Genomic DNA, 27,511 nt, shown 5'->3' with positions numbered 1-27,511 from the left:
TAACAAATAAATAACCCCAAAATTACTGTTCTAACTTATAAAAATATTGTACCGTGATTCGAAGCTCACCTTGGTTGCTTTATTTCTCTCCTTCCACAGAAACGTACCACCTAACACTGTTTATACTAAACAAAGTATAGGAAACCCATTGTTTTACACAAAATTATGGCCTTCGTTTACTTTACATGGTAACCGAGTAATACGCTTGTCTAAACGAAAATTATGAAATATAACACCGTAACAAGAGGCACACAACCTAGACCTGTGTATTATTGACATAAAAAGCTCTAAACAACACGTATTCCTTGTAGAAATTTAAGAAAACTTTACAAGTTTACGAGCAAGAAATGTAAAACCGTACCGTAGCAAAGTTCGATGACATTTCAATCGGCATTTTGGCCAGTGTTGCCAGAGCGCTTCCAGCTTTTGTACGTACGTACGTCAAAAAAGGTACGATTTGGGTAAAAAAAATACGGATTTTTTTTAGGATAATTTTTTTATAGAAACAATGTTTCTGAAGAATCTGGGGGCCTAACGCAAGATCCTGAATTCGCAAAATTTTTCTCTTTTACTCCAATGAAGGCGTAATTAGAGTGACAGAGACAGATGCCCGCAATTTTTGAACATCGATTTTCGCGGTTATTATAGCCCTATTTGGAAAAAGAAAGAGTCGTGAAATAACTTGAATAGTCCAGAGGGCCTACCGCGAACCACCTTCGACGTGTTGCCTGCCTCCCTGTCACACTTACGTACGAATTCATAAGTGGGACAGAGAGGCCACAACTGCCACAAGTCAAAAGTGGTTCGCGGTTGGCCCTCAGGGCTATAACCGCGAAAATCAAAGTTAGCAAATTGCGGGCATCTTTGTCTGTCACTCTAATTACGCCTTCATTGGAGTAAAAAAGAAAGATCCCCGCAATTTGCTTATTTCGGTATTCGCGGTAGGCCCTTAGATTCAAAAAGATTATATTATAAAACAGCATGCCATCAGCGTTTGCCTACATTTTGCTATCATTTTGCGATTGCAATTTGCAATAAAAAATGAACTAAGTATTTTAAAGTACACAATACAACTCATTTGTTGTAAGTATTTCTCTCAGTAAATATATTTTAACATAAACAAAGTTAAATTGATATACATGAAAAATTAATGGCCGACCGAATTTTGACTGAGTTTTGTTGCTGCAACTGCTGACTGCAACTGCTACTTGTAATTACGTAAGTACATTGTTTGGACGTATAGGTATTGTCTATATTTTTAATTTCCTTATAGTACCTACATGTACATGGTACTTTTTGATATTGGCCATTATTATCAAATTAGAAATTTTGCCCCGAATTAACCAACATACCGAAAAAAAAATTGAAAAACGATCGTACATCAAATAGTACGATTTTAGTACGATGTACGCTGCGTACAAAAAAGGTACGCAAGTGTCAAAAATAGTACGTAAAACCGTACTAAAAGGTACGATCTGGCAACACTGATTTTGGCATTACATTTCATGTTCAGGACATGTTTTAAATAGCGCATTTTGAAGTTGACAAGTGATGTACGACGATAATATCAAACGCTTAAATAGTTTTAAAGTGTTAAGGCCTCTATACATTGTACAATTGAGCTTGCGATTTTTAGTTGATCACACGGAACCACTAAATATGGATGTCGTATTTGTATGGAGACGGCCGCTATATGACGGCACCGCTTTCGGAGGAAACCAAAGCTTAAGCAGAGAAGAGTGTAAAGCTTTGGTTTCCTCCGATAGCGGTGCCGTCATATTATAGCGGCCGTCTCCATACAAATACGACGACATCCATATTTAGCCGTATTATTTAGTATGGAGACGGCCGCTATATGACGGCACCGCTATCCTAGGAAAACCGATCTTAAGGGGCCATGTTTTAATTTCCACGGGTGAGACTGAGAGGTTAATCGTTCCATCTCACTTTGTTGGGCCGATATATCGCAAAGGTTTGTAGAGGCCTTCAAATATTAAAAAAATTAAAGTGTCAAATTGACATCTGTCAAACAACTAGCAGTAACTCGTGCGGATTTTAGAATAATTTATGTTTATTATTTATTAATTTTAAGCTTAATTTGATCACATAATGGAGTGTATAAGCATATTAGAGAGGGAAATAGCCGACCTACGCAAGAGTTTAGCCGAGAAGGAGAACGAATTGTGCGAAATTAAGAAGAAATGGTTATCGGTCCGTACTGTTTCCTTTTTGCAAACCATACTACAAAATTATGCTTAACAATAGTGCTGTTGTGCTGGAAATTATGGGAATTTAATTAACTTACTTGTAGTAAAAGACATATTAAGATAGCGGAGTTCCAAACCTTTAAACGAAGTATGCATGGTATGTGTTATTGTTGCTAGCCTACTAAGAATCAGCCATACAAATTAATAATCCATATTTGATTTTGTTTTGTTTGAACTAAACAAAAGAAATTCAACTCTGTTCCAATTGAATAGGATTTAAATTGTAACAATAAGTACCATAATACAATACAGAACATGCTGGAAACATTTAGCATCAGTTCTAGGTTATTACAAAGTCCTTTGTTTTCTCTTATTGGATAAATTGAATATACAGACAATAACTTATAAACAGCACCAGAATATATATAAATATAATATATTTATTACATAAAAGTTATACAGCCTTGTGCAGCCCACCATACAAAATTATTGCTAGAGGAGATTAAGTCTAGTTGTCTTTTTAATTGGGTTGAATTTCATTAATTTCAGTCTGTTAGGATTTCGCTCCACTTATCCCATTTTTCTCTCAACTTAAGCCTTCAGATGGCATAAGTCATCTATGAGCGGTTGAAATTTAGATTTTATTTCAATCACTCAAATTTCAAATTTAATTGACGTTATTGGGTGGGAGCTAGGACTTGCAAATATTCGAATATTCGACTTTTTCTGACGACGTATTCGAATATTTGAATAATTATTCGAATATTATAAAAAATAAGAAAAGGAACGAGAAATCGGTTTATTATCGTTTTATTCAAAAGCTTTTTTCACATATTGCTAAAACTAAGGATATTTGGCAGAAATCCACTGAATTGACTAGATTTTATCATCCTACTATTTATAAGATGCCCACATTTATAAAAACAAGTAAAACGCCAAAATTAGATGTATTTAATATTTCTAGATAAAACTTATCATAAATGCGTCGTTGCGTGAAATATAACTTTAACCATCCAAACACTTAGGTATGTAAGATATTTTTTTTAGTTGGTAATTATTTGCCGATTTAAATTAACTTGTAATCACTCAGAGGCCTGTAAAAAGGCCTTTAATTTCATTGTATTTTGAATCTTTATTGACTTTATTTGTTTTGGCAAGTTATTATTCCTAATGGTCGGCTAATTATATAATATTGAAATATTTAAGGGAATAAGTTAGTTGAGTACTGGGTGGATTATTCGTCAGCTAAAGGTGCATGGTTAGATTACCAAGTTGGGCAGGTTTGGTATGATTAAATTTGAGAATTGCGATAAGTGGCATGGTTTAGACTTCAAAAATTCGCTTAACGTACCCTTGTACTGAATAAACAGAATGACCCTTTAACTTAAAACTTACGCACCGTAAAAAAAACATACTTTTTGATTTCGTTTTCTTTTAAATTGAGTTAGGTTTCACTGTATTCACGAAGTCTATCGAGAGCAATACAGTAAAAATATTATTTCCTTCGTATTTGGGTACCTACCGTTCCTCATTCACTGTAAATACCCGTAAAACGCACAGAAACTGTAACTACAGCGGATGACACAGATTTTTTTATAGTAATAAAAAATATTCGAATATTCGAAACCTGAGCGGCCGAATATTCGAATATCAAAACAGGTCGAATATTCGACAAATTCGAATATTCGAATTGCAAGCCCTAGTGGGAGCCGACGGACTACCAATAGGATATTTTTACTGCTACTTTTGATCAAAATGTACTTTTTTTGTGTTGCAGAAGCCGCAATTAGACAGTCAGATGCAAGCCAACCCCAATGGGTTTCATGGCCAGGCCCATGTAGACCGTCTGCCCCGATGGGCAATAGAAAGGTAAATTATGGCATAGAGAAATAATTTCATTTAATTTCATTTATTCCTTGCTTAGTGTGTGTACAAAAGGTCTTATGTGTAAAATTGTAAATCATTACATGTCTCAACACAACCCTGTGAGGGTATTGCAATACACTTAAGGTGACGGTAGAGGTGGGTAAATTTTCAGATTCTGTCAATTTACCCCATTTCACACACAAGCGCACTTCACGCACACTACCTCACTTTACTGGGACAGGTCATTGACCCATCAAGTTTTTTTAAGATTGCGTTTTGAGTTTAGTGTTAACCACTGACCTCTTTTGAGGAACAGAAACTGTAAAAACGTTCCATTGAAAGAAGAAAGAGAAACAATACATTAAATCTTGCTCTCCTTGTCTGTTCATGTCACACGTGACGTATTTAAATTCTAATTTAATTCATTTGATTGTTAACTATTTTCTGCATATTATGGCTTTGTCGAGATACGCGTTTTGTAAAGTTAAACCGAATAAACCCAGATGTCATTAAGTCAGATGTAAAATGTTATTTACTACTCTATACGGTTATTCATAAGGCGAAAAATCAATTCAATTAAAAATTTAAATAAATAAAGTTTCGGCAGGGTGGAAATTTAATTAAGGCCGACAAAATAAAATTTAATAATATATGTCGGCTGATGTACCCCTAAGATCTTTACAGATTTACTTGTACGAGTATCCTATATTCGCTATTTATTTTGCTATTAAATTTATAAAATTAAAATAAATAATTAAATATTATACTGGCATTCCACCGCTATTATTTCAGTGCTGAACTGATTATCTTCGATCGTAGCCTTGATGATGTAGTTGTACTTACACTTACGGCGGTAGGAGCGGCAATGAACCCCGCGCAGCGTAGAACGAGAGGTGCGTTGGGATAAGTGCATATACATATAATTCTTCGTGCGTCTGTCTGTCTGTCCGTCCGTCTGTCACAGTCTATTTTCTCCGAAACTACTGGACCAATTCAGTTGAAATTTGGCACACATATGTAAATTTGGCACACAAATGTAAATTTGTGACCCAAAGATGGACGTGTAACGTAAATAAAATGTATTTTAGAGAATTTGAAATACGGTAGCCATTTTTGGGGGGGGGGTAAATGAAAAAATTAAAAAATATGTTTTTTAAACTATATAGTGTTACATATCAAATAAAAGAGCTCATTGTAAGAATCTCAAACATAGCTTTTTTTATAATTTTAGGATTAATAGTTCAGCAGTTATTCATGAAAATAGGCAAAAAATGATCATTCTCCGCCCACTTTCTCCGAAACAACTGGATCTAAAATTTTGAAAAAAATACACAAAGTAGTTCTTTACCTATATATGTCAGGAAAATCTATAAGAAATGTGCAGTCAAGCGTGAGACGGACTTAATATACGGAACCCTTAGAATGCGAGTCCGACTCGCACTTGTTTTTGTTTAGCTCTTATTAGGTTTAAGGAGTTTTATGAGTGAAAAAAGAAGTTTTTTGTTTTATGTGCCCGCGTTATTGCCGATCGATTGTGTTTTAAACGATAATTAGACAAAAAAACTTGTTTTTCACCCAACGAATATAGATCCCCATGACACATCTTCCAAGTCGCCTTTGGATAGGCTTAATTTTAAAAATAATTGAAATAATGTTCTATATCATTCATACTTGCAAAAAAAGACTAAAAATAATTTACGTGACCAATGCTTATTATTAGTAAATATCTTACAATTTAATATCTGATATATCACACGATACAAGAAAATGGCCGCAAAGTTAAAAGTTTATTTATTTACGTTACTAGTCCATCTTTGGATCACCGACTCTTTGTCATATGTGAAAAATGTGTACCAAATTTCAATTGAATTAGTCTATTAGGGGCAGACACACGAGTGATCTTAAAAGGGATTTTTTTCTTGAATGATTTGTATGTACTTACCCCAACGCACCTCACGTTCCACGCGGCGCAGCGTAATCAGTAAGTACCTAATAATTAGTGTCCGACCGAAACACAAATTTCTGTATATATAAATATGGTTGTCCTACTTGCTCGCCAACTTTTGGTCTTTGTCACATAGTTTAGTTTCATAATACGAAGTACTATTTCGTATGTTTCGGCCAGGCCGAAAGATTCGGCCGTTTTTTGGCCGAAACCGAAACTACGGCCGAAACATGATTTTATGGCCGAAACCGAAACCGAAACCGAATCTTCGGTCGGACACTACGAATAATCACAATGGTCTTAAGTACCACAGACCCTACTGTCGCTTAAGTCCTTTATGCCAATCTCTGCCTATTAGAACTTATAAAAAAAAAAGAAACCGAGTAATTATATCCAACTACCGAACCTGCTTACAAATTTTCTCGAGATATTTGAGAAATGTGATATGCAAAGGAGAACATTCGAACAAACGAAAGTATTTTTGCCCAAGCTGAAACGGAGACCTTCGCCTACGCTCGGTCAGTGATGGTTTAGGTACAGTCAGCTGCAGGTCACCCCTGCATAGAAGATTGTATGCAGGGGTGGTACCTTTTCTCTGCAGCTGACTGTACACCTATAAAAAATTGTTGTACCTGCTGCAATTTTATACCGGTACCGTACTTTATATTTCAACAGGTATAGTACCTTCAAAACGAAGCGGTATTGATAAATAATAACGGTACCGTACCGCCTATAAATAATAATAATAATTCAGCCTATATACAGGGTGGTCCAAACCTTGACGTCCAAAAATTTTTTTTTAGATTCCTCACGTCGTGGGCTATCAGAATATACCCCCATGTATGTTAGCCGATTTTTCGTAGTTATCGAGTTATGTTTTTTTTTTACTTTTAACTTTTCATATGAAATTCCGGGGTTCCCATACAGAGTGGCTAAAAAATAACTGCATTTCCGTTGCCAGGGAGGTTTTGGGATTATACTGAGCAACTTTTACAATGGGCCAACCCCGAAACCGCGAAAAAAAATTACCCTTCCATAGAAAATGGACTAGCCAAAATGTATAAAAAGCCAATTTTTTTTTCGCGATTTCGGGGTTGGTCCCATAATAAAAGTTGCTCAGTATAATCCCAACACCTCCCTGGCAACGGAATGCAGTTATTTTTCAGCCACTCTGTATGGGAACCCCGGAATTTCATAGGAATAAGAATAAGAATAGAATAAGAATTGTTTATTGCCACATACATGAACATAAAATAGAGTTAGAATTACTTACATAATAAAATAAAACAGTTGTTATCATATACAAAACAAAAGTGAGAAGATCTTTGTATTAGGCACAGGGTTCCAGTCTCAGCGTGTGCCGGGCCTAGGTGCCCGGCGCTGGTTTTCAGACCGGTCCCAGACTAAGGACGGTCGGAGAATATTACCTACATAGGAAAAGTTAAAAGCTTAAAAAATCATAACTTGAAAACTACGAAAAATCGGCTAACATACATATGGGGTACATTATGATAGCCCACGATTTTTGGACGTCACGGTTTGGACCACCCTGTATAGACAATAATCTCAACGCTAGCCCAATGCGGATTGGGGACTTCACACACAGCTTTGAATTTCTTCGCAAATGTATGCACTACGAGTATGCAGGTTTCCTCACGATGTTTCCTCCTTCACCGAAAAGCTAGTGGTAAATATCAAATGATATTTCGTACATAAGTTCCGAAAAACTCATTGGTACGAGCCAGGATACCAATGAGTTTTTCCTTACCGCTTATACCGTAAAGAAATAATGCAGTCTCTGCTTTGCACGATTATTGTGTGGACATAATTCTTATAATCACCGAAACATACATACCTCTACGCACAGAATGTCATTGAAATAAAACATTGTTTTTTATAGTAAATTAATATAACATTCGATTTATACACATAACAATAAACAGGCCAGGCCGCAGCGATATTGGCCTGTAAGCTTCATCTCGGTCTCCAAATCCGCAAAACTCGCTGGTACTAAATGCTGGTCTTGCCGTTATTAATTATCTTGATTCTTGAAGATTATCAGAACAGCACGTTACGTAATCGCATACATAGACGGAACGAACGTCAACAAAGTAGGTGTAGACACTGCAAGTCTTTAGGTATTAAACGAATTACGCTTCGTATTAATAGATGAGTAATATTTAAATGAACATATAATATTCTCTAACATAAATACAAGATTACAATTAATTGACATCAAAAGTCATTGACGTACAGAAGTCATATACATTTTTATAATGACGCAAAATTGATACCAGCATAATGAAAATCAATCCCAATCAGTAAAACGAGTCTTTAAACTTTTTTCATTTTAAGCGGGTTTTGAAGGAACAAGTTACTTAAATTCGATTGTAATCGTATTGTTTTAGGATAATTTACTGCTGTTTTCGACCGTTACGACCCGTAAATAACAACAACTCACATTTAAAATTTGACTGGAGCTCGACGTGATTATATTTATTTACCCTATTTTATGAAATACAATTTATCTACTGGTATACATTTTCGTATGCGTATATGATGAAATGTCTTTATTAATGTCAAAAACGAGCTATGACGATGTACACGTCTGCTTCGATGCAAGGCCAACGGCCATCTGACTCGAAGAAGAGTTTTGAGTGATGTCGTCAATGTATGGAAATTATACGAAAGTTTACATTTGGGATTGAATTTCTGTGTTGTATTTGTGAGTAAAAATATAAGTAGATAATAATCTGGTAGTTTAGTTATCTAGCCTTCAAAATCCCACAACAACTCAATTACTGTCAAAGACAAAACTGTAATGCGTCTTGCTCAAACGGAACTCCATATTTTGATTTTTGGACACTTTTAGTGTCGATTTGTAGAGAATTACAGGAAATAAAAAAAAATATGGCGTGAAGAGCCGGTACACGGCTTCTTCGTGAACAGATTTGCGTATAATTTAATGCAGTTATTAATCATTCATTGAACAAATTGATTGCACAAAGTGAGGTCTAAATCGAAAACGTCATATACCGTCCCCTTAAGAGCTAAGAACTACTAAAGTACCTATACATAATTACATTTAATAACAGATGTAATTAGTTAGGCATTAAAAATACAATTTAAATTAATTTAAATTTATGATGTAAATATAAATTCCATTGATTTATGATAATTTTATATAAAATATGTTGCTATTAAAGAACTAACCTCCTAAGGCCCAAGGTCCTACCTATAGTACTTCTTCAGTTCGGTGAAATTTAAACCATATTCAATTGGAACAGAGTTGCATTTCTTTTTAATAATAATAAAAACGTTATGTTGCCCCTGGTCGTCTTCGCGACGGCAGTTACAGGGGCCCATCTAGTGCGCGGCAAGTCACCACCTGCCTCGACAACTTGTGTAACATTGTTATGGCAGGTGTCCGTACGTCTTTGCAATAACCCAGTCTCATAGTCCACCCAAACTTCAGTCCATAGACCGGTATTCTGTTCACTTTTTCTACAATATTCCCAATGCCTGCTGACACCGGTTCATGAGTGTCTATTGTTGCACCTGTGAACGGGTCCCAGCAGGCGTTCTACATGACATCAAAGCTCTCCAAAGGGCCTCTAAGTGTTGGATCTATATTATATCCCCACGCAAGCCTATCAAAAGACCGGGATTTATAGGCCCGTGATCCCAAAAAAGGAGATAAAAACGTTTAATTCCATACTCCCCAAGTCCCCATACTAATTTCCGGCAGCCCAATAAAAATACAGTATGGCCTTGATAATCTGAAAAGGAAAAAAAAACAACATCTGTTCAGAACCACGGAGCAATAAAATATTTATTTATTTAAACTTTATTGCACAAATTTACAAAAAAGAGTACAAATGGCGGACCTAACGCCTCGAGGCATTCTCTACCAGTCAACCATTGGGCTAAACAGAGACAGTTTGTTTGGTGCGGGATTGTAAACAGTGGATATGAAAATGGACACAAGTCGAGACTAGTATGATACCGTACAGCCCCGTCTCCATATCGCGCGGCAAGCTATCGAACATTGGCGCGCGCGGCAGCCGCGCGCAATGGATACCGGGCTGGCTCGCGAGCATTGTCGGTTTTTCGACGCGCGGCAAAGGAATGTTCGCGCGCAGTTGGGACGGATGTGTATATATTTCAGTTGGCTCGCGCGGCCGCATACATGGATAATGAAAAGTGTCTAATGAAATTATACGGCACTAAACAGTTTCTATGGAACAGTCAATGTAGTGATTATCGCAACAGATCATTTTTCTATTTGGATATACTTCGTTCCGAATAATTAATTTTTGTGATATAATGTGGTCGAATGTCGGATCGCGCTATAGTTCAAGATGGTACCAAAATTGGCTCGCGAGCCAAAATACAGGTTTGCCGCGTTCAAACATTACTCGCGCGGTCGCCGCGCGATGTCGAGACGCGGCTTACTATACTACATAATGAAAGGAAATATGTATGAGTAAATTCTGAAAAAATATATTTAATGAGAGTCCAAAATTAAAAAATGAAAGAAACTTAGCTAGTTAATAGTAGGCTTTACCTATATCTCGACTGTAATGTAGTTTGACATAATGTAACAGGTACAGCCGACAAATCCTGCTGCCCGAGATCGGTGTAGAAGGTCAGGCGGCGCTGCTAGCTGCTAAGGTGCTCCTGGTCGGAGCTGGCGGCCTTGGATGCCCTGCCGCTGCATACCTGGCAGGCGCTGGTGTTGGTACGTATGATGTACAGGTACATACAGACGCTGATGGAGGGTCAGGCGCTGCTAGCTGCTAAGGTGCTCCTGGTCGGAACTGGCGGGCTTGGGTGCCCTGCCGCTGCGTACCTAGCAGGCGCTGGTGTTGGTACGTATGATGTACAGGTACATACAGACGCTGATGGAGGGTCAGGCGCTGCTAGTTGCTAAGGTGCTACTGGTTGGCTGGCGGGCTTGAATGCCTTGCCGCTGCGTACCTAGCAGGCGCTGGTGTTGGTACGTATGATGTACAGGTACATACAGACCCTGATGGAGGGTCAGGCGCTGCTAGTTGCTAAGGTGCTCCTGGTTGGCTGGCGGGCTTGAATGCCTTGCCGCTGCGTACCTAGCAGGGGCTGGTGTTGGTACGTATGATGTACAGGTACATACAGACCCTGATGGAGGGTCAGGCGCTGCTAGTTGCTAAGGTGCTCCTGGTTGGCTGGCGGGCTTGAATGCCTTGCCGCTGCGTACCTAGCAGGGGCTGGTGTTGGTACGTATGATGTACAGGTACATACAGACCCTGATGGAGGGTCAGGCGCTGCTAGTTGCTAAGGTGCTCCTGGTTGGCTGGCGGGCTTGAATGCCTTGCCGCTGCGTACCTAGCAGGCGCTGGTGTTGGTACGTATGATGTACAGGTACATACAGACCCTGATGGAGGGTCAGGCGCTGCTAGCTGCTAAGGTGCTCCTGGTTGGCTGGCGGGCTTAAATGCCCTGCCGCTGCGTACCTGGCAGGCGCTGGTGTTGGTACGTATGATGTACAGGTACAGACAGACCCTGATGCCATGACCCTGGTCAGGCGCTGCTAGCTGCTAAGGTGCTCCTGGTCCGTGCGCGGGGCTTCGACTGCCCTGCTACATATGTTATGGATTTTGATGTTTTCTATGGATAGGTATATTTGTGTAGAGTTAGACCAAGATGTCTGCAACGATTTTGATAGCACACGCAGGGTAAGTGTTATTTATAGTATTATTTCATAGAAGTTTCAAATAAGACTTGCACTGCGTATGCTATCAAAATCGTTGCAGACTTTTCTTGGTCTAACTCTATCATATTTATCGTCGTCTGGTACCCACAATGGCACAATACAAGCTTTATTGAGCTTACTGTGGGACTAGGTCGATTTGTGTAAGATCGTCCTATAATACTTAGGTCATACTGAAAATTCCTGGACTGGCCACTTAGAAAAAATAAGTTTTCTCATATATATCAGAATCCAGAAACTTTCAGTATGACCCACGTATTTATATTTTAATTATTTGTAGGTGAAATAGGCCTCGTGGACTACGACACAGTGGATGTGACCAACATACACCGGCAGCTGTTACACGGGGAATTAGATCAGGGCACCAGCAAAGTCCAGTCGGCCGCAGCCGCTTTAAGGAGGTAGGTTTAAATAATTAAATCGGCAGATACACACGGGACGAGTCGCCTCGCGAGGAACTTGCCGCGCGAGGCAGCTCGGTCGGTGGCCCGGGGCAATCCGGCCGAGGCATGTCTCCACCGACCGAGCTACCGTACCGTTCGGATTACCGGGACTGGGACTGGATTAGCGAGGCGGTACTATCTATCTATCTAGTGTATGATCTCGTTCCCAACACTATACTTGGACAACGCTATGTACTCCATAATTGTCGTATTGTATCAGGTAAAGTACCTACTCTGGGACTATTGTAATGTACATATGTAATACATACGATGTGGTTGTACTTAATAAATAAAATAAAAAATAATAATATCTATCTATCTATATTATCTAATCTAATACCTTTAAACGAGCAATTCTTGTTTATTTATTTATTTATTTATTTATATATATATACATATTTCGGGAATCTCGGAAACGGCTCTAACGATTTCGATGAAATTTGGTATATAGGGGTTTTCGGGGGCGAAAAATCGATCTAGCTAGGTCTTATCCCTGGGAAAACGCTAATTTTTGAGGGTTTGTATGTTTTCCGATCTCCCAGATATTAATATTAATTAATATAATTAATTTAATACCTTTAAACGAGCAATTCTTGTTTATTTATTTATATATATATTTCGGGGATCTCGGGAACGGCTCTAACGATTTCGATGAAATTTGGTATATGGGGGTTTTCGGGGGCGAAAAATCGATCTAGCTAGGTCTTATCTCTAGGAAAACGCTGGTTTTTGAGTTTTTATATATTATGTTTTCCGAGCAAAGCTTGTTCTCCCAAATATTATATGTATAACGCGACTTTTTTTATATATTTCGATGTTTTTATCAGGATTAACTCCAACATAACGGTGTCGACACACGAGACACAGCTGTCATCCACCAACGCTCTAGACATCGTGGGCCGGTACCACATGGTACTGGACTGCTCGGACAATGTACCCACTAGGTACCTTTTGAACGACGCCTGCTCTCTTACTAAGGTTAGTATCAACCAAAGAAAATAGTATAGAGGGTTACTGTCATAGTAATGTTTGTAGTCACAGTAATTTTACTGCCATTTATTGTCAACTAACAGAACTGATAATGTCCGCTACTTGACGTTAGATGTCGACTGCGATATAACTCGCGTTTTGGTAAGAAAACTGATGTATGGAGTTACCACTCTTTCTTTACTTATATTTCTCTATGTTTTACGGCACAAAAAAGTAGTACATTAAAGGGCCTCCATGGAAATAAAAGTAATAAACAACTTGCCTTCGATTTTATTTGCAGTTGCCCCTCATATCCGGCAGTGCGTTAAAAATGGAGGGTCAGCTCACGATATATGGATACCGAGGGCCGAAGGGTCCCAACGCAGAGGTAATATTACAGTGTAAGGAAATAACGTAACGTCAGGTTTAAAATTAAAAGGAATCTTTAATAAAAATTTCAAATTAAAAAACTCTTTTAACACATTCAGTGCCGAACCCGACTATCGGGTATTTTATGATTTCGTTCCCAGGCCGGACGACCCGATAGTCGGGATCGTGGTACAACAGCTTTATATGACGACGTTTTTGTGGCCTGACGCGGATGTCTTGTTTGGCTGGGTGGCAATGAATGTGTTAATGTACATATGTACATATTTGGATTAGCCTTGTTTCTAACTATTCCATTGAAGACTATTGACTGAAGTGAATATATATTTTTCCTCTGTCACCCGTTAGTCACGAATGCTATAAAGAGTTCGAAACTTCGGGAATAGGGAGTATTACTGCAATGTTTTGCCGCCAGAGTGCAGCACTACCGACTTAAGTATACCATAGAGTAACTTATACATACTGTATTTTAAACTGTTTTTTGACAAGTTTTCACAGACAATAAAATATGACATTGATGCATCAAGACGATTTGTTTACAAAGGGCCTACCGGGAAACGCGAGATCGAAACTCAGCTATCTGCCTGTTTATCGCTCGAATATGCAAGAGCGATAGAGAGGTTAGATAACAAAATTTCGGCTCTCGTTAGCGGTAGACCTTTACATAGATTGTGACTTATTGTGGGAGTGCCGCCCCCTACGCAGAGTTTCGCGCAATATTCCCTATTTCGGGTGTATTGTAAATTCATTTTTCTACTCCCGTACTTTTATTTGTCATTTAAAGGGTCGTGCACACACCTTTAAAACCCTACCTTATAGTTGTCAAGACAAGTCTTTAGTCTCTGCCCCAAAAAAGAATTTGTGCATACACGCAGTATCTTTTTGGCGATTTTACGATACTTCGCGTAATGACCACTTAAAAAATATTGAATGAAATACAGTGTTGCCGACCTTATTTTAAATGTCATCTCTGACAAATAAGTAAACTATAGACATGTTTTTTTTTTTAATTTCACTCATTCATTCATTCTTTTCCCGCCCGTACCCTCCATTTCTGCTACTTCTTGAATTAAAAATATTTGTTAAATTTAAAATTTTATTTCAAGGTAAGTGCTTGGTCGTAGAAAAAGTATTGTATGCAACGTTGTTTAACTGAGTCAAAAAATACTCGTGGCGTCTTTATTAACAATTTTCGGCTTCGCCTCAAATTGTTACTCACGCCACTCGTCTTTTTTGACCACTCTTAAACAACGGTTGCATAAAATACTATAATCTGTCAGCTCCCACGGCTCATATAATATATGAGCCAGAACGCTTATGGTGACGTCATATCGTGGGATTCGACAGGTTAATCATTATACGCGACAGCACCCGTTTACCTACATAGCAGGGATCGGAACCGGTTTTTTGCAAAAACATAGAAATAACCATATTTTTCGAATTATTTTATACTCGAAATGTAGCACTCAGTTGTGTTTTTAGGTAACGACTTCGTATTATTAGATTGCCCAATTAGAAATGAAGTAATTAGCAAAGAACGAAAAAATACCGTTTCCGTTCCCATACAAAAAATACCGGTATCCGATCCCTGCTACATAGTTATATCTCATGAATTTTGTATTGTTTTTTCGAAAAGTCGTACCAGGGTCCGTGCTACAGATGCCTGTTCCCCTCCCCCCCACCCCCCGAAACGGTTGGCAGCTGCTCTGCCAATGGAGTGGCAGGACCCGTGCCCGGACTAATAGGTGAGCTATTACATACAGTATATGGGTGTATCAACTTTTTCTTGTCACTCGTTGCCATGGTTACGTTCCCCTGGGTCACTCTTTAAAACCTGATTTTTAGGCATTTAAATTCTCCAAACACGCTTTTTCGTGAAACTTATAATCCCTTTCCATAGAGGGTCGTCTACCAAGCGTGTCAGAAGAAGGTGGTGGACAATGTCTTCTAACAAACTAAGCTACTATTGCATTGATATAGTATAAAGAACTGGATACCCAATCAGCCGCCAAAAATGGCCCCACTAAAGTGATGTCAAAACAGATCATGCATTACTTTTTCGTTTAGTCTTGTTTGAAATGCTCAAATGTGAAGTTGGTAACAATTACGAAATGTGCCGTTAAAATATGTAAAAATAACAATGATAAAATAAGGAAAAAGGATGGAATGTATTTCTTTCGGTTAGTTCTTTGGATAGCACTACATAATTTATGTAATCTGGTGGTAATTTTATGGTTTTGAATAAATTAATTTGTTAGTACCAAAGAAGGGATGTCAAGGAACAAAAATCTAATGAGTCGATGTGAGGTCAATATTTTTTTATATTTTTTTATGGAATTCATAAGAAATAATATTATGTTTAAATAATAATAATTCAAGATTTCCAAGAAAACCTATGCGACGTGTAAAGTGGACTGCTATTTAATTATAGCAAGAGATAGGGGTGATGCAGTTTTAAACAAGGCAAAACGGCACTTGTGTGTTCGGCCCATTTCCCTGTTTCCGACATATACACCACCATTAAGGGCTTATATCGACTAACTGTAAATGCTAAACCTGTCGGAACACAGTGACAACCACAGGATTTTTTTTTATATAGTATAGGTAGACTTCATAAAAAAAATCCAATCAGTATCTAAATGACGACCGGCCTGGCCTAGTGGGTAGTGACCCTGCCTGTGAAGCCGCGGTCCTGGGTTCGAATCCCAGTAAGGGCATTTATTTGTGTGATGAGCACAGATATTTGTTCCTGAGCCATGGTTGTTTTCTATGTATTTAAGTATTTGTATATTATATCTATCGTTGTCTGAGTACCCACAACACAAGCCTTCTTGAGCTTACCGTGGGGCTTAGTCAATTTGTGTAAAAATGTCCATTAATATTTATTTTTATTTTATTTATTTTATTTAAATGTCCCCGTGCACCCGTGCTATGAGTAAATCTAGATCTTAAATAGACAGTTATTTAATAAGTAGAATTTATTTCAAGGAAATTAGTATTTAAAGACGTATACTTATGAATTAAAAATTTAATTTGTTTGAATTTGAACCACGAATTAATTTTATTTGAGCTCCCGATTAAATTAAATTTGTTTTATTTATTACTTCAATTGGTTTTCCTGTACAGTAATACATATTAAAGTGTACCAAAGTGACTCCATTCGTTCATTATTCTCGTTTGACGTTGTTTGACGTAAATACGTTACGTTTAGTGCCATCGGACTAAATTTTTTAACAGTGTTGGTACTTATGTTTGCACATTTGACACTTAATGCTTACGACATTAAGCTCTTTTCTGTACGAAACATTTATCTTGCCTCAAAATTTACGTAAGCGTTTTTATCATCAATGCAAATGGTGCGTAACGTCATTGGGATCCACATTTCTTGACGTTTTTGTTCTGCTTTGTGTGTCTATTTCTTTTATATTAAGTCAGTGTACTATTGTCTCTTGGCTGACCGGACAGAATAACAACAAGAAATAGTTGATCCACCCATATACCCTGTAGCAGGGGTTTTCAAAGTGGCGGGGGCGCGACTACATTTTACCGCGGAAATTTGAACACGATTACCTAATAGTTCTCCGTCTCCTTGCATCGAAGCGAAACAGGGGGCGTGGGAGCCTCATTTTAGGCAGCAGGGGGGGCGTGCTTAAAAAAAGTTTGGGAACCCCTGCTTTGTAGGAATACGTAATGCCTGTTAGTTATTAATACAATATTTCGGTAATATTTTCTGTTTTTAGGGTAGGTATTAAAAGGAAAAAACGGAACTTATTTATAGGATCACTCGTGCGTCTGTCCGGCTGTCCGACCATTTCCCCCCCCCCCCCCCCTCCTTTATCTCCGAAACTACTGGATTTGGGACGTGAGTCTGACTCGCACTTGGCCGGTTTTTAGCTCCTAGCGCTACCTGTTGACTTTTAATGAGTTCTTCATTTCCCGTTACCCAAAAATTGTCTGGAAGAGATTAGATTGATATTAAGCGAGATAAGACCGCCCCTGTGGTTACCTACTTAGTTATAATTATCTTCTAAATTTTCATTATAATTTTGGGTCTCTATTGTTTCCCAAAAAGTTTTAAGTCATAATGTATTGTTTGCCCGCATTTTCGTTAGTCATAATTCATTTGGTTAATAAACTCGTCACTTTTCAGGATTGCCATAAAACAAACCTAACCTAACCTATAGGATAACGTAACGAAAATCCTGAAATGTTAACGGTTTCAGTTTTATGACTAATGATAATATGACAAACAATACATTATGACTTAAAACTTTATACTTAGGACCCCTGTAATTTTACATGTAAAATGTATTGTTATTAGAGCAATAAATAATAATTAGGTACATATTTTGTTTCAGGCGTACTACAAGCGCTGGAAGCCATTAAGCTTATAGTGGGCTATCCTCACAACAAGTTGCTAGTGGAGCGCATGCTAGTCTTCGATGGCGATGACTGTACCTTCAGAAATGGTAAGTTTTTAGGGTTCCGTACCCAAAGGGTATAAGGGTTAATCAACTTTTTCTTGTCACACGTTGCTATGGTTACGGTCTCCTGAGTCACTCTTAAAATTCTAGGTTTTTCGTATTTAAATGAACCAAACTTGCATTTTATGGTAGACCTTTCCATAATGGGACATCTACTGAGCATGTTAGTAGAACATGGTACAGCAGTTCTTCTAACAATCTATGCGACTATTGTCTCCTCGCATGTGTGTATGTCAGTTGGGTGACAATGCAATCATATGATACTATCGAGCTGATCTGATGATGGAGACAGGAGGTAGCCATAGGAACTCTGTGATAAAACAACGCAACCTAAAGGTTCCGTCATACAGGCGCGTTTTCCGGGCGGGGCGTGAGCGTTTTATATGTAAAAGCGGTGCGCCCCGATCACACTCCGCCCAAAAAACGCGCCTGTGTGACGAAACCTTTATTGTATTTTTAGAAATGTCTCGATGAGTACTAGTTGCCCGTGGAAAAAGTACAGTCAGCGATAAAAGCTTGTACCAAAAATTGAATTTTTGCCTAAAACTTATTTATTTATTTTAAATTTTAACAAGCAGAAACGTCTGCGAACGATGCTATTAAGCTTAGAATAAATTTAAAAATGGAAAAATTACTGTCTTGGGTGAGGCTTGAACTCACGGCCTCTGGATACTGACGTCATCCATAGCCAGCAAATCTTTCCACCATATCAAGGGTACCCGAGCGACATCTACCGTAAGACCACCGTATTCTTTCCACTTTTAAATGTATTCTAAACTTATTTATTTGTATAGTGAAACTCCGTCCTCGCAACGCAGAGTGCGCCGCGTGCTCGGCCTCCCCGACCATCACAAGGCTGGTCGACTACGAGGCCTTCTGCAAGGCGAAGGCGTCAGATAAGGTACCTAGTTTATATTACACTGCTCCCGGGAGTTTGTAGAAGTTGCCAAACTTAAGTTCGTATGAACACTGCAAGTATTTACTTGTAGAAGCAATGTAAATGAAAAATGAAAATGATTTATTTAGGCATCAAAAATGCAGCTTATTACATAGTGGAAGGGTATTACATTTTTAGGAGTAAGTATTCTATTGTTAGACAGCCTAGGAATAGTGTCCTGAGCCCTAAACTAGGTAAACCTGTCTTATAGGGATCAGGGAATAAACCACCGCTACTTCTAGCAATGCAGGTTGGTTGTGAAGTATACACATGTTAAAAATATTATACCTAAGGTTCAGATCGCTTACATATGTACTATACGTACCTATACAATGCAACATTTATGGCAACAATTTTTATAGTTTAATAAGGATGATAGAAATATGACATTGCACTTAAACCAGTATCAACTATATACCTACTCATCTATATAAATAAACTTAAAACAAGAGAATTTGAATAATTATAAACTTAAATAGATGTCACTTGGGGGATATAACCAAACCAAACGCCTTGTCTGTAATTTTCTGTACAAAACAGACTGCCGGTTTTTGCGGGGGAGGGGCACGTCAAATGTATAGGTAACGTAAAAATAGCCATGTCAGATAAACGTCAGTCCATACATTGTGTATGACCATTGGCTGCCTATTTTCGACAGAGGGACTCCGTCCACTTTCTTGACTATATGACATGTCTTAAAAGGTATATCCTTACAGAAAGTGACCAAGACCTGGAGACCTAGGGCTGGAATTGAACCTTTGTCTTCTGCATTTGCGACGGTGCCTAAACCACTCGGCCTGATGACTAGCTTGCACCACCTTTTCATAATTCGCTGATTCAAAATAAAGATAATTCGATACGCTCGTGTTTTTTTATAGGACATTCCGATTTAGGTACTCGCAGCAAGAGTTCGTTCTCTTGTTGCGCAAAATAATAATGAATATCTGGGAGACCGAGCTTTGCTCGTAAAACATACCTCAAAAATGCGCGTTTTCCCAGAAATCGATTTTTCACCCCTTATTTTACCATTTAATAATTAATTGTGTGTGTGTGTGTGCATAGCAGATGTTCAAAATCGCGAATGTCAAAGGTAAGCTAAGTTTCTATATTAAAAATGAAATAAATTTATAGTTTTTCATCATATCACATTCGCGGTATTGAATTTCTTGTTTCTATTCTTGTAATATCGAAGGCTATTCATTTCTTTTACAAGTTTTTGTTGTTCACTTTTATTCCGTGACCCAAGAGACAATTTTCATACATTGATTGAAACCCCTTTTCTACCCTACCTATGTATTATCTACCCCTTTTCCTATGTATTATGATTGTTATGATTTTTATTACTAAATTAATTATATCATCATCTTCCTCGCGTTGTCCCGGCATTTTGCCACGGCTCATGGGAGCCTGGGGTCCGCTTGGCAACTAATCCCAGTAATTGGCGTGGGCACTAGTTTTTACGAAAGCGACTGCCATCTGACCTTCCAACCCTGAGGGTAAACTAGGCCCGTATTGGGATTAGTCCGGTTTCCTCACAATGTTTTCCTTCACCGAAAAGCGACTGGTAAATATCAAATGATATTTCGTACAAAAGTTCCGAAAAACTCATTGCTACGAGTCGGGGTTCGAACCCGCGACCTCCGGATTGCAAGTCGCACGCTCTTACCGCTAGGCCACCAGCGCTTGACTAAATTAATTATATAAAGGTTGTTAACAACAAATGTTTATACATTGAACACAGTCAAACGTTTCAGGTACAATTTTTTATGAACAAGAGTATATTCTATGATTTTTTTTTCTAATATAAGTATCATTGCTACTTTAAATCATAATGATAATTATTTTTTCTTATTTTTTTTTTGATTATTTACATATGTATGTGACCCAGGGGACATCATTATTGCAACGGCAAAGAGTTAATATTATTTTTCTTTCAATTATATCTTCATTTTTTTATAACTACAACGGGACTTAATCGCGTAAGACTCACGTTTATTTATTATATCTTGTTTTATTTTAGAAAAGATCCGACGCCAAGATCAAATCGCAACGTAGAAAGGAAGAGAAAGAGAAACGCATGTCCGGCCAAAGCTACTACGGCTTCCGGAGAGACGGGGACAGAGCTAAGTGGGTCCAGGACGTGTTGAAGCAGGAGAGGAAGATGGGTCCGTCCTGCTCGTCGCCGTTTTGTAGGAAAGGGACGGCGAGAAAATGCCCGAACTTTAGCGAGGATGTTAGGCTTAAGATATTTGATTATTTTTGGAACGAGTTGGATTGGGCGGGGAAGAAGAATTTTGTACGGTTAGTATATACATTTTATAATAATTTAAATTGCACATAATTACAAATTGTTTAAAAGGGAGCGTGCGTATTCCGTAAACTATAGGATGCAACATAAGAGACACGTTTTGATTGGCGCTAAGTATAGATGCAACTATAAATTGCATCAAATCTAAACTGTCATGACTGTCATGAGTAACACTGAGCTAATTATACGGTTTAACGCACGTATTTTTTATAATGCCAAGTTGATGCCGGAGCGTATATAAGTGCTAGTGACATCGAAGGTGTCACATGTGCGTTGCCTACCAATTATATGATGCTTTCCTATTGATTAAGGATTTCGTTGCGTGTTCCATTTTCGAAAACTTTTGGCTGTGGCGGCGATTCCATTATTCGTTGGGGATGGCACGCCTATCGTGCCATACGCCACACGTTAAAAACATTGATGACACGCCTGTCGTGCCATCCGCATCAAACCGGTTAATTCGGAAAAAAAGTATTAATATTTATTCGATTTTGTATTCGTATAATAGAATAACACCTATCTTTCCAGATCTCTAGTCGACAATATACCCGCAAAACGAAGAAGACTGAAACACAAGGGCGAAATTTCGAGAAAGGGCGACTCGAAACTATACCACCTTGTATACAACGACCAAAAACTACCCGTCTGCCGAACCATGTTCCTTAACACTCTAGGGGTCAAAGAAGCCATGGTCAGATGCTGGCTTGTCAAAGAAGATATACCTAAAGAACCCAAAAAACCTTTAAAAGCCTTAAACGTAGAAACATACATAGATAATTTACCAAAAGTCGAAATTAAATGTCCATATTGCAAATCTACACCCATGTACAGTGATTTGTTATACTTAGATGTAAGTAGCGTTAAAAATCAGTACCAATTATATAATTATTATGTTAAAGATATGAAATTGAAAGGGTTGGTACCGGCGTCTAGGAAGACGTTTTCTAAAGTGTTTTTGGCGAAGAATTTGAAGATTTTTAAGCCTAAAAATGAGAGTGATGTGTGTGATATAGTGAGTCAACATAACGTGATGAACAGTAGTTATCAGTTGGACAATTTGAATTTGGATTTGGGACAGAGTGTTATGAATATTAGTTATACTACGCAATGGTGAAACAAAATTAAAACTAAAGGAATTAAAACAATAACAATACCAATTGGCTATCGAAGATATTTAACTATCTGTCAAACTTACTGATGTGCCTAAGGAAACTTTCCAAAATTGCGAAATGTTTCGGAAATTTAACGTAGGAAAAATTCTGAAAATTTCTTACATTTTTGTATGAGAATTGAAACTTTACAATTTTAAATTTACTTAAATTTCCCATATTTCCTAGTGAAAGTTTCATGAAATTTCCGAGAATTTATAGAATTTTATGGAAACTTTCCGCAACTTGCACATCTGTAGTCAAACTCAAACATGTAAAAATATATTTGAAAAAATGTAGAATAGCCAATTATAGGCTTTCTTTTCTTTATCTAGTTTTTTTTAAATACCTTATCAAGTTATCACTGTTGTCTCCTGGGTCACGGGACAACTTAACATGTTTTTTATACTGTTGTTGATTAAAGTATGTGTTTATAAAAAATAAACAAATTACTGTGATGTTGTGTAGTTTTCTTTTAACCTTTTGGACGCCAATGACCGACATATCCGCACGGTAGGTTCAACGCCAAAGACCGATTAATCGTTCACAGACCACAGAGCAACATAGACCTACGTGCGTATGCATAAAGTTCAATTTCAGTTTTGACACTTCGGTGACGGTCAGCGTGACAGCTTTTGTGTTTGACACGGCGTCGAAAAGGTTAAAATATTGAGAATAATAAAACCGGCCAAGTGCGAGTCGGACTCGCGCACGGAGGGTTCCGCACCATCAACAAAAAATAGAGCAAAACAAGCAAAAAAACGGTCACCCATCCAAGTACTGACCCCGCCCGACGTTGCTTAGCTTAACATCGGTCAAAAATCACGTTTGTTGTATGGGAGCCCCACTTAAATCTTTATTTTATCGTTTTTAGTATTTGTTGTTATAGCGGCAACAGAAATACATCATGTGTGAAAATTTCAACTGTCTAGCTATCACGGTTCATGAGATACAGCCTGGTGACAGACGGACGGACGGACAGCGGAGTCTTAGTAATAGGGTCCCGTTTTTACCCTTTGGGTACGGAACCCTAAAAATTATGAGGTCACCGGGTACTCACCACTTCATCGCCCAAGGACCTGCATAGCGTACCAAAGGGAAACGCAGCCAGCCTTATGGAAACCCTTCCGCAGGGGACCTGGGTGATCTAGCCTAATATAAACTGAAATAGATGGCATACAGGTACTAAAGAAAACTATACTTACTAAACTGTTAGAACGCCATTTGACTTTGACCCTTATACTTTCACTGATATGTGTTAATCTGTCAGCTCCCACGGCTCATATATGATGAGCCAGAACGCTTATGGTGACGTCATATCGTGGGATTCGACAAGTTAATTTGTTAAATATTGAAATTAACGCCATCTACCCGAGAGTATGCCAGAGGTATAGTGCAATATTTTCGAGCGATGGCGCCATAACCTTTGGCCTACACTCGGGTAGATGGCGTTAATTTCAATATTAAAAAATTAACACATATCAGTGAAAGAATAAGGGTCAAAGTCAAATGGCGTTCTAACAGTTTTAATCTTTTGTCAAAAGATGGCAGTAAATGTAGTGGGGCTATTTACCATGACAGTAACTCTATTCTCTTTGGTAGTACGAAATAATTAAAATAAATCAATGCCAATTTTGGTTTGGTTAGCAAAAGCAATTATCCTTTCTCTTTTCTTCCCAGGACCTTGACCTACAGATCCTGCCTCCCTCGCACCGTATCTCCGCGAGCGAGCTGCCCTGTCTTCTATCTCGCTCGCTCCTGATCGACGTGCGAAGCGCTTCGGAGTTCACGATGTGTCATATAGATGGCGCTGTCAACTATCCTATAGATTCCCTTAGAGGCAACGTATTGAACAAGCTACTGGAAGAAATACGACAGAGAGATAGTCAAGGTAAGCCTATATATGTGCCATTCTCAACCAAAAGGGTACAAACTCATCTTCCTCGCGTTGTCCCGGCATTTTTCCACGGCTCATGGGAGCCTGGCGTCCGCTTGGCAACTAATCCCAGTAATTGGCGTGGGCACTAGTTTTTACGTAAGCGACTGCCATCTGACCTTCCAACCCAGAGGGTATTAAACTAGGCCTTGTCCGGTTTCCTTACGATGTTTTCCTTCACCGAAAAGCGACTGGTAAATATCAAATGATATTTCGTACATAAGTTCCGAAAAACTCATTGGTACGAGCCGGGGTTTGAACCCGCGACCTCCGGATTGCAAGTCACACGCTCTTACCGCTAGGCCACCAGCGCAAAAGGGTACTTACGTATTGTCGCTATTTCCGTATAGGTTCTACATATTTGAAATCAACCTTATCGACAAACGACAATGTGGTACCTTTTCTTTTAGTTTAAAACGTCACATCACTACATAGTATAAAACAAAGTCGCTTCCCGCTGTCTGTCTGTATGTATGCTTAGATCTTTAAAACTACACAACGGATTTTGATGCGGTTTTTGTAGTAGATAGAGTGATTCAAGAGGAAGGTTTATGTGTAATTTGTTAACCCGTGCGAAACCGGGGCGGGTCGCTAGTATACTATATAAGCATAACGTCAGGTGGCAAGTTACCTAAGTACCTATACCAGGCGTGGCTCACTCCGCGATTTCGTCGCTTTGCTACAGGTAGCTAAAAGTACATCCGTTCCACACCAATTTTGGTGACTAGCCATAAGCCGCGCGTGGCGCTGTCGCCACCTAGCGGCCATATCTGTGCTGATCGTAACAGACGCGTTTTGTTAGAGAGTGAGTCTTCTGTACCTAGTACTATCGCCAAGTCGAGCAAAACAAAAGTAACTAATACTCATCGAGACAATTCTAACAACCCCAAAGGTTGTATTGTTTTATCACAGATTTCCTATGGCCACCTCCTGTCACCATCATCAGATCAGCTCGATGGTACCATAATATTGCATTGTCACCCAACATACATACGTATACTTATGCAAATTTTCAGCTTCATTGGAAACCGGGAATTGGCAATTTAGCAAGATTTGATTAGACAAACAGGCCGTGTATTCAACATGCCAATCGCTTAGGGCTGATTTAGACGGCGCGCGAACTAGCGTGCGATTTTAGTTACATTGCGGACTGTTGGTTACGTCCAATTCAACCGACCGATCGAAACCCGCAATGTAATGAAACTCGCATGCGAGTTCTCGCATAGTCTAAATGAGCCCTTACGCTTCGTAACGATCGAAACGCAACTGTCACTGTTGCACTAAAAGTGGTAACAGACTATAATCGCACCGCACCGCGACCTTGGAGCGTCGCACCCATAAGTGAGAGCGAGAAAGAGACATCTGTTTCTCGCTCTCACTTATGAGTGCGACGCTCCAAGGTCGCGGTGCGGTGCGATAGTCTGTTACCACTTTAATATAAAAGAGTGATAGAGGGGTACAAAGCGTTTCGTTGTCGAAGCGATAGTGATTGTCACCTTGGCTACGCCGGCAGACCAATTCAAGTTGTATTTTTCTGTAATTTAAAAACGTAACATTTATTGTCAGTGACATTCATCTGCCGTCGCGGCAACGACTCACAGATAGCAGCCAAGCTGGTGCTGGACGCCCTGCCGGACGATGATGGACGCATCCGTGACGTCATCGGCGGTTTGCACGCGTGGGCTAGACAGGTCGATCACGACTTCCCTGTTTATTAAATTGCTTTCTTAAAGATAGGTTTTCCTAGGATAGCGGTGCCGTCATATAGCGGCCGTCTCCATACTAAATCATCATCATCTTCATCTTCCTCGCGTTTGTCCCGGCATTTTTTACCACGGCTCATGAGAGCCTGGGGTCCGCTTGGCCCCAGGAATTGGCGTAGGCACTAGTTTTTACGAAAGCGACTGCCATCTGACCTTCCAACCCAGTGGGTAAACTAGGCCTTATTGGGATTAGTCCGGTTTCCTCACGATGTTTTCCTTCACCGAAAAGCGACTGGTAAATATCAAATGATATTTCGTACATAAGTTCCGAAAAACTCATTGGTACGAGCCGGGGTTTGAACCCGCGACCTCCGGATTGCAAGTCGCACGCTCTTACCGCTTGGCCACCAGCGCTTACTACAGCGCTTACGTCTCCATACTAAATAATACGGCTAAATATGGATGTCGTAGTATTTGTATGGAGACGGCCGCTATATGACGGCACCGCTATCCTAGGAAACCAGAGCATAACACAAAGTTTTATCAAGCATATAGGTACGTCTGCTACATTGTTACTGGTGAGCATATAGAGAAATATAAGCAAAGAAAGAGTGATAACTAAGCTATTTAACCTTTTCGACGCCGTGTCAAACACAAAAGCTGTCACTCAGACGCCACGTCACCGAAGTGTCAAAACTGAAATTGAACTTTATGCATATGCTCGTAGGTCTATGTTGCTCTGTGGTCTGTGACCGGTTAATCCGTCTTTGGCGTTGGACCTGCGGTGCGTATATATCGGTCATTGGCGTCCAAAAGGTTAAGTAATGGAAATATACAAATTGATAATAAATTACGGTGTTTTATTTATTTAAACTTTATTGCACAAAGTACAAAAGGCAAAGTAATCAAATGAAAAAATTAAATTGTGCATTGGCTATTTAAATATGATGATTTTGAATAAATATTTAATAATATTCATGATGATTTTGTTTTATATTTTACAGTTAGAAATTTCCACGCGTTGGTGTCTTGGTGTGGTAAATAATTTTGTGTTTCACTTAGTGGCAAAATTTGTCTCGTGCCTTGCAACGCTCATGATTCCACTTTACGAGCCACTCGCTGCGCTCGTGATTCAATTATGAAATTTTTTACTTGCTCGGGTGTCAATAATAGCACGAGCGGTAAAAACAACAACTTTGCCCCCTTGTAAAATAATTATTTTAAGGCCGAATGCGATGCCTTTGCAGGGACAATTTAATGAAACATATTTTGTTTAATAAAAAGTGTATTAATATAACAGATTTCTTTAAGTGCAAACACAACATAGGTACATAAGCATTTTGTTTTTTCACTACAACTCTACCACTTAACTCAGTAGGTTGTTACGCGATGGTTTTCCAGTATAACCACCTATGTACAAATTAAATTC

The 27,511-nt window shown here is 38.8% G+C and overlaps 2 protein-coding genes across 2 annotated transcripts in view; one reads left to right on the top strand and one right to left on the bottom strand.

The window, feature by feature from the left end:
* Positions 1-365, bottom strand: part of LOC134660270 (endoribonuclease Dcr-1) — a 72,176-nt gene extending 71,811 nt beyond the window's left edge. The window contains exon 1 of the mRNA XM_063516014.1: positions 70-365. The gene's annotated coding sequence lies outside the window, so the exon portion shown is untranslated. The remainder of the gene's footprint in view (positions 1-69) is intronic.
* Positions 366-2,047: 1,682 nt separating this feature from the next.
* On the top strand, positions 2,048-26,104 carry LOC134660272 (adenylyltransferase and sulfurtransferase MOCS3). Its single transcript, XM_063516016.1, has 11 exons — positions 2,048-2,211; positions 3,985-4,076; positions 10,626-10,759; positions 12,048-12,168; positions 13,038-13,188; positions 13,481-13,567; positions 15,203-15,311; positions 17,925-18,035; positions 18,845-18,951; positions 24,124-24,334; positions 25,946-26,104. The coding sequence occupies exons 1-11, from the start codon at positions 2,110-2,112 to the stop codon at positions 26,095-26,097; spliced, it is 1,377 nt and encodes a 458-aa protein (XP_063372086.1). The 5' UTR covers positions 2,048-2,109; the 3' UTR covers positions 26,098-26,104.
* Positions 26,105-27,511: the final 1,407 nt, after the last annotated feature.

This window comes from Cydia amplana, chromosome 26 (genome assembly GCF_948474715.1).
Source record: "Cydia amplana chromosome 26, ilCydAmpl1.1, whole genome shotgun sequence".
In the NCBI taxonomy this organism is placed as follows: Eukaryota; Metazoa; Arthropoda; class Insecta; order Lepidoptera; family Tortricidae; genus Cydia; species Cydia amplana.
The sequence above is the reverse complement of the archived record's forward strand: the minus strand, read 5'-3'. Positions and strand labels throughout refer to the sequence as shown.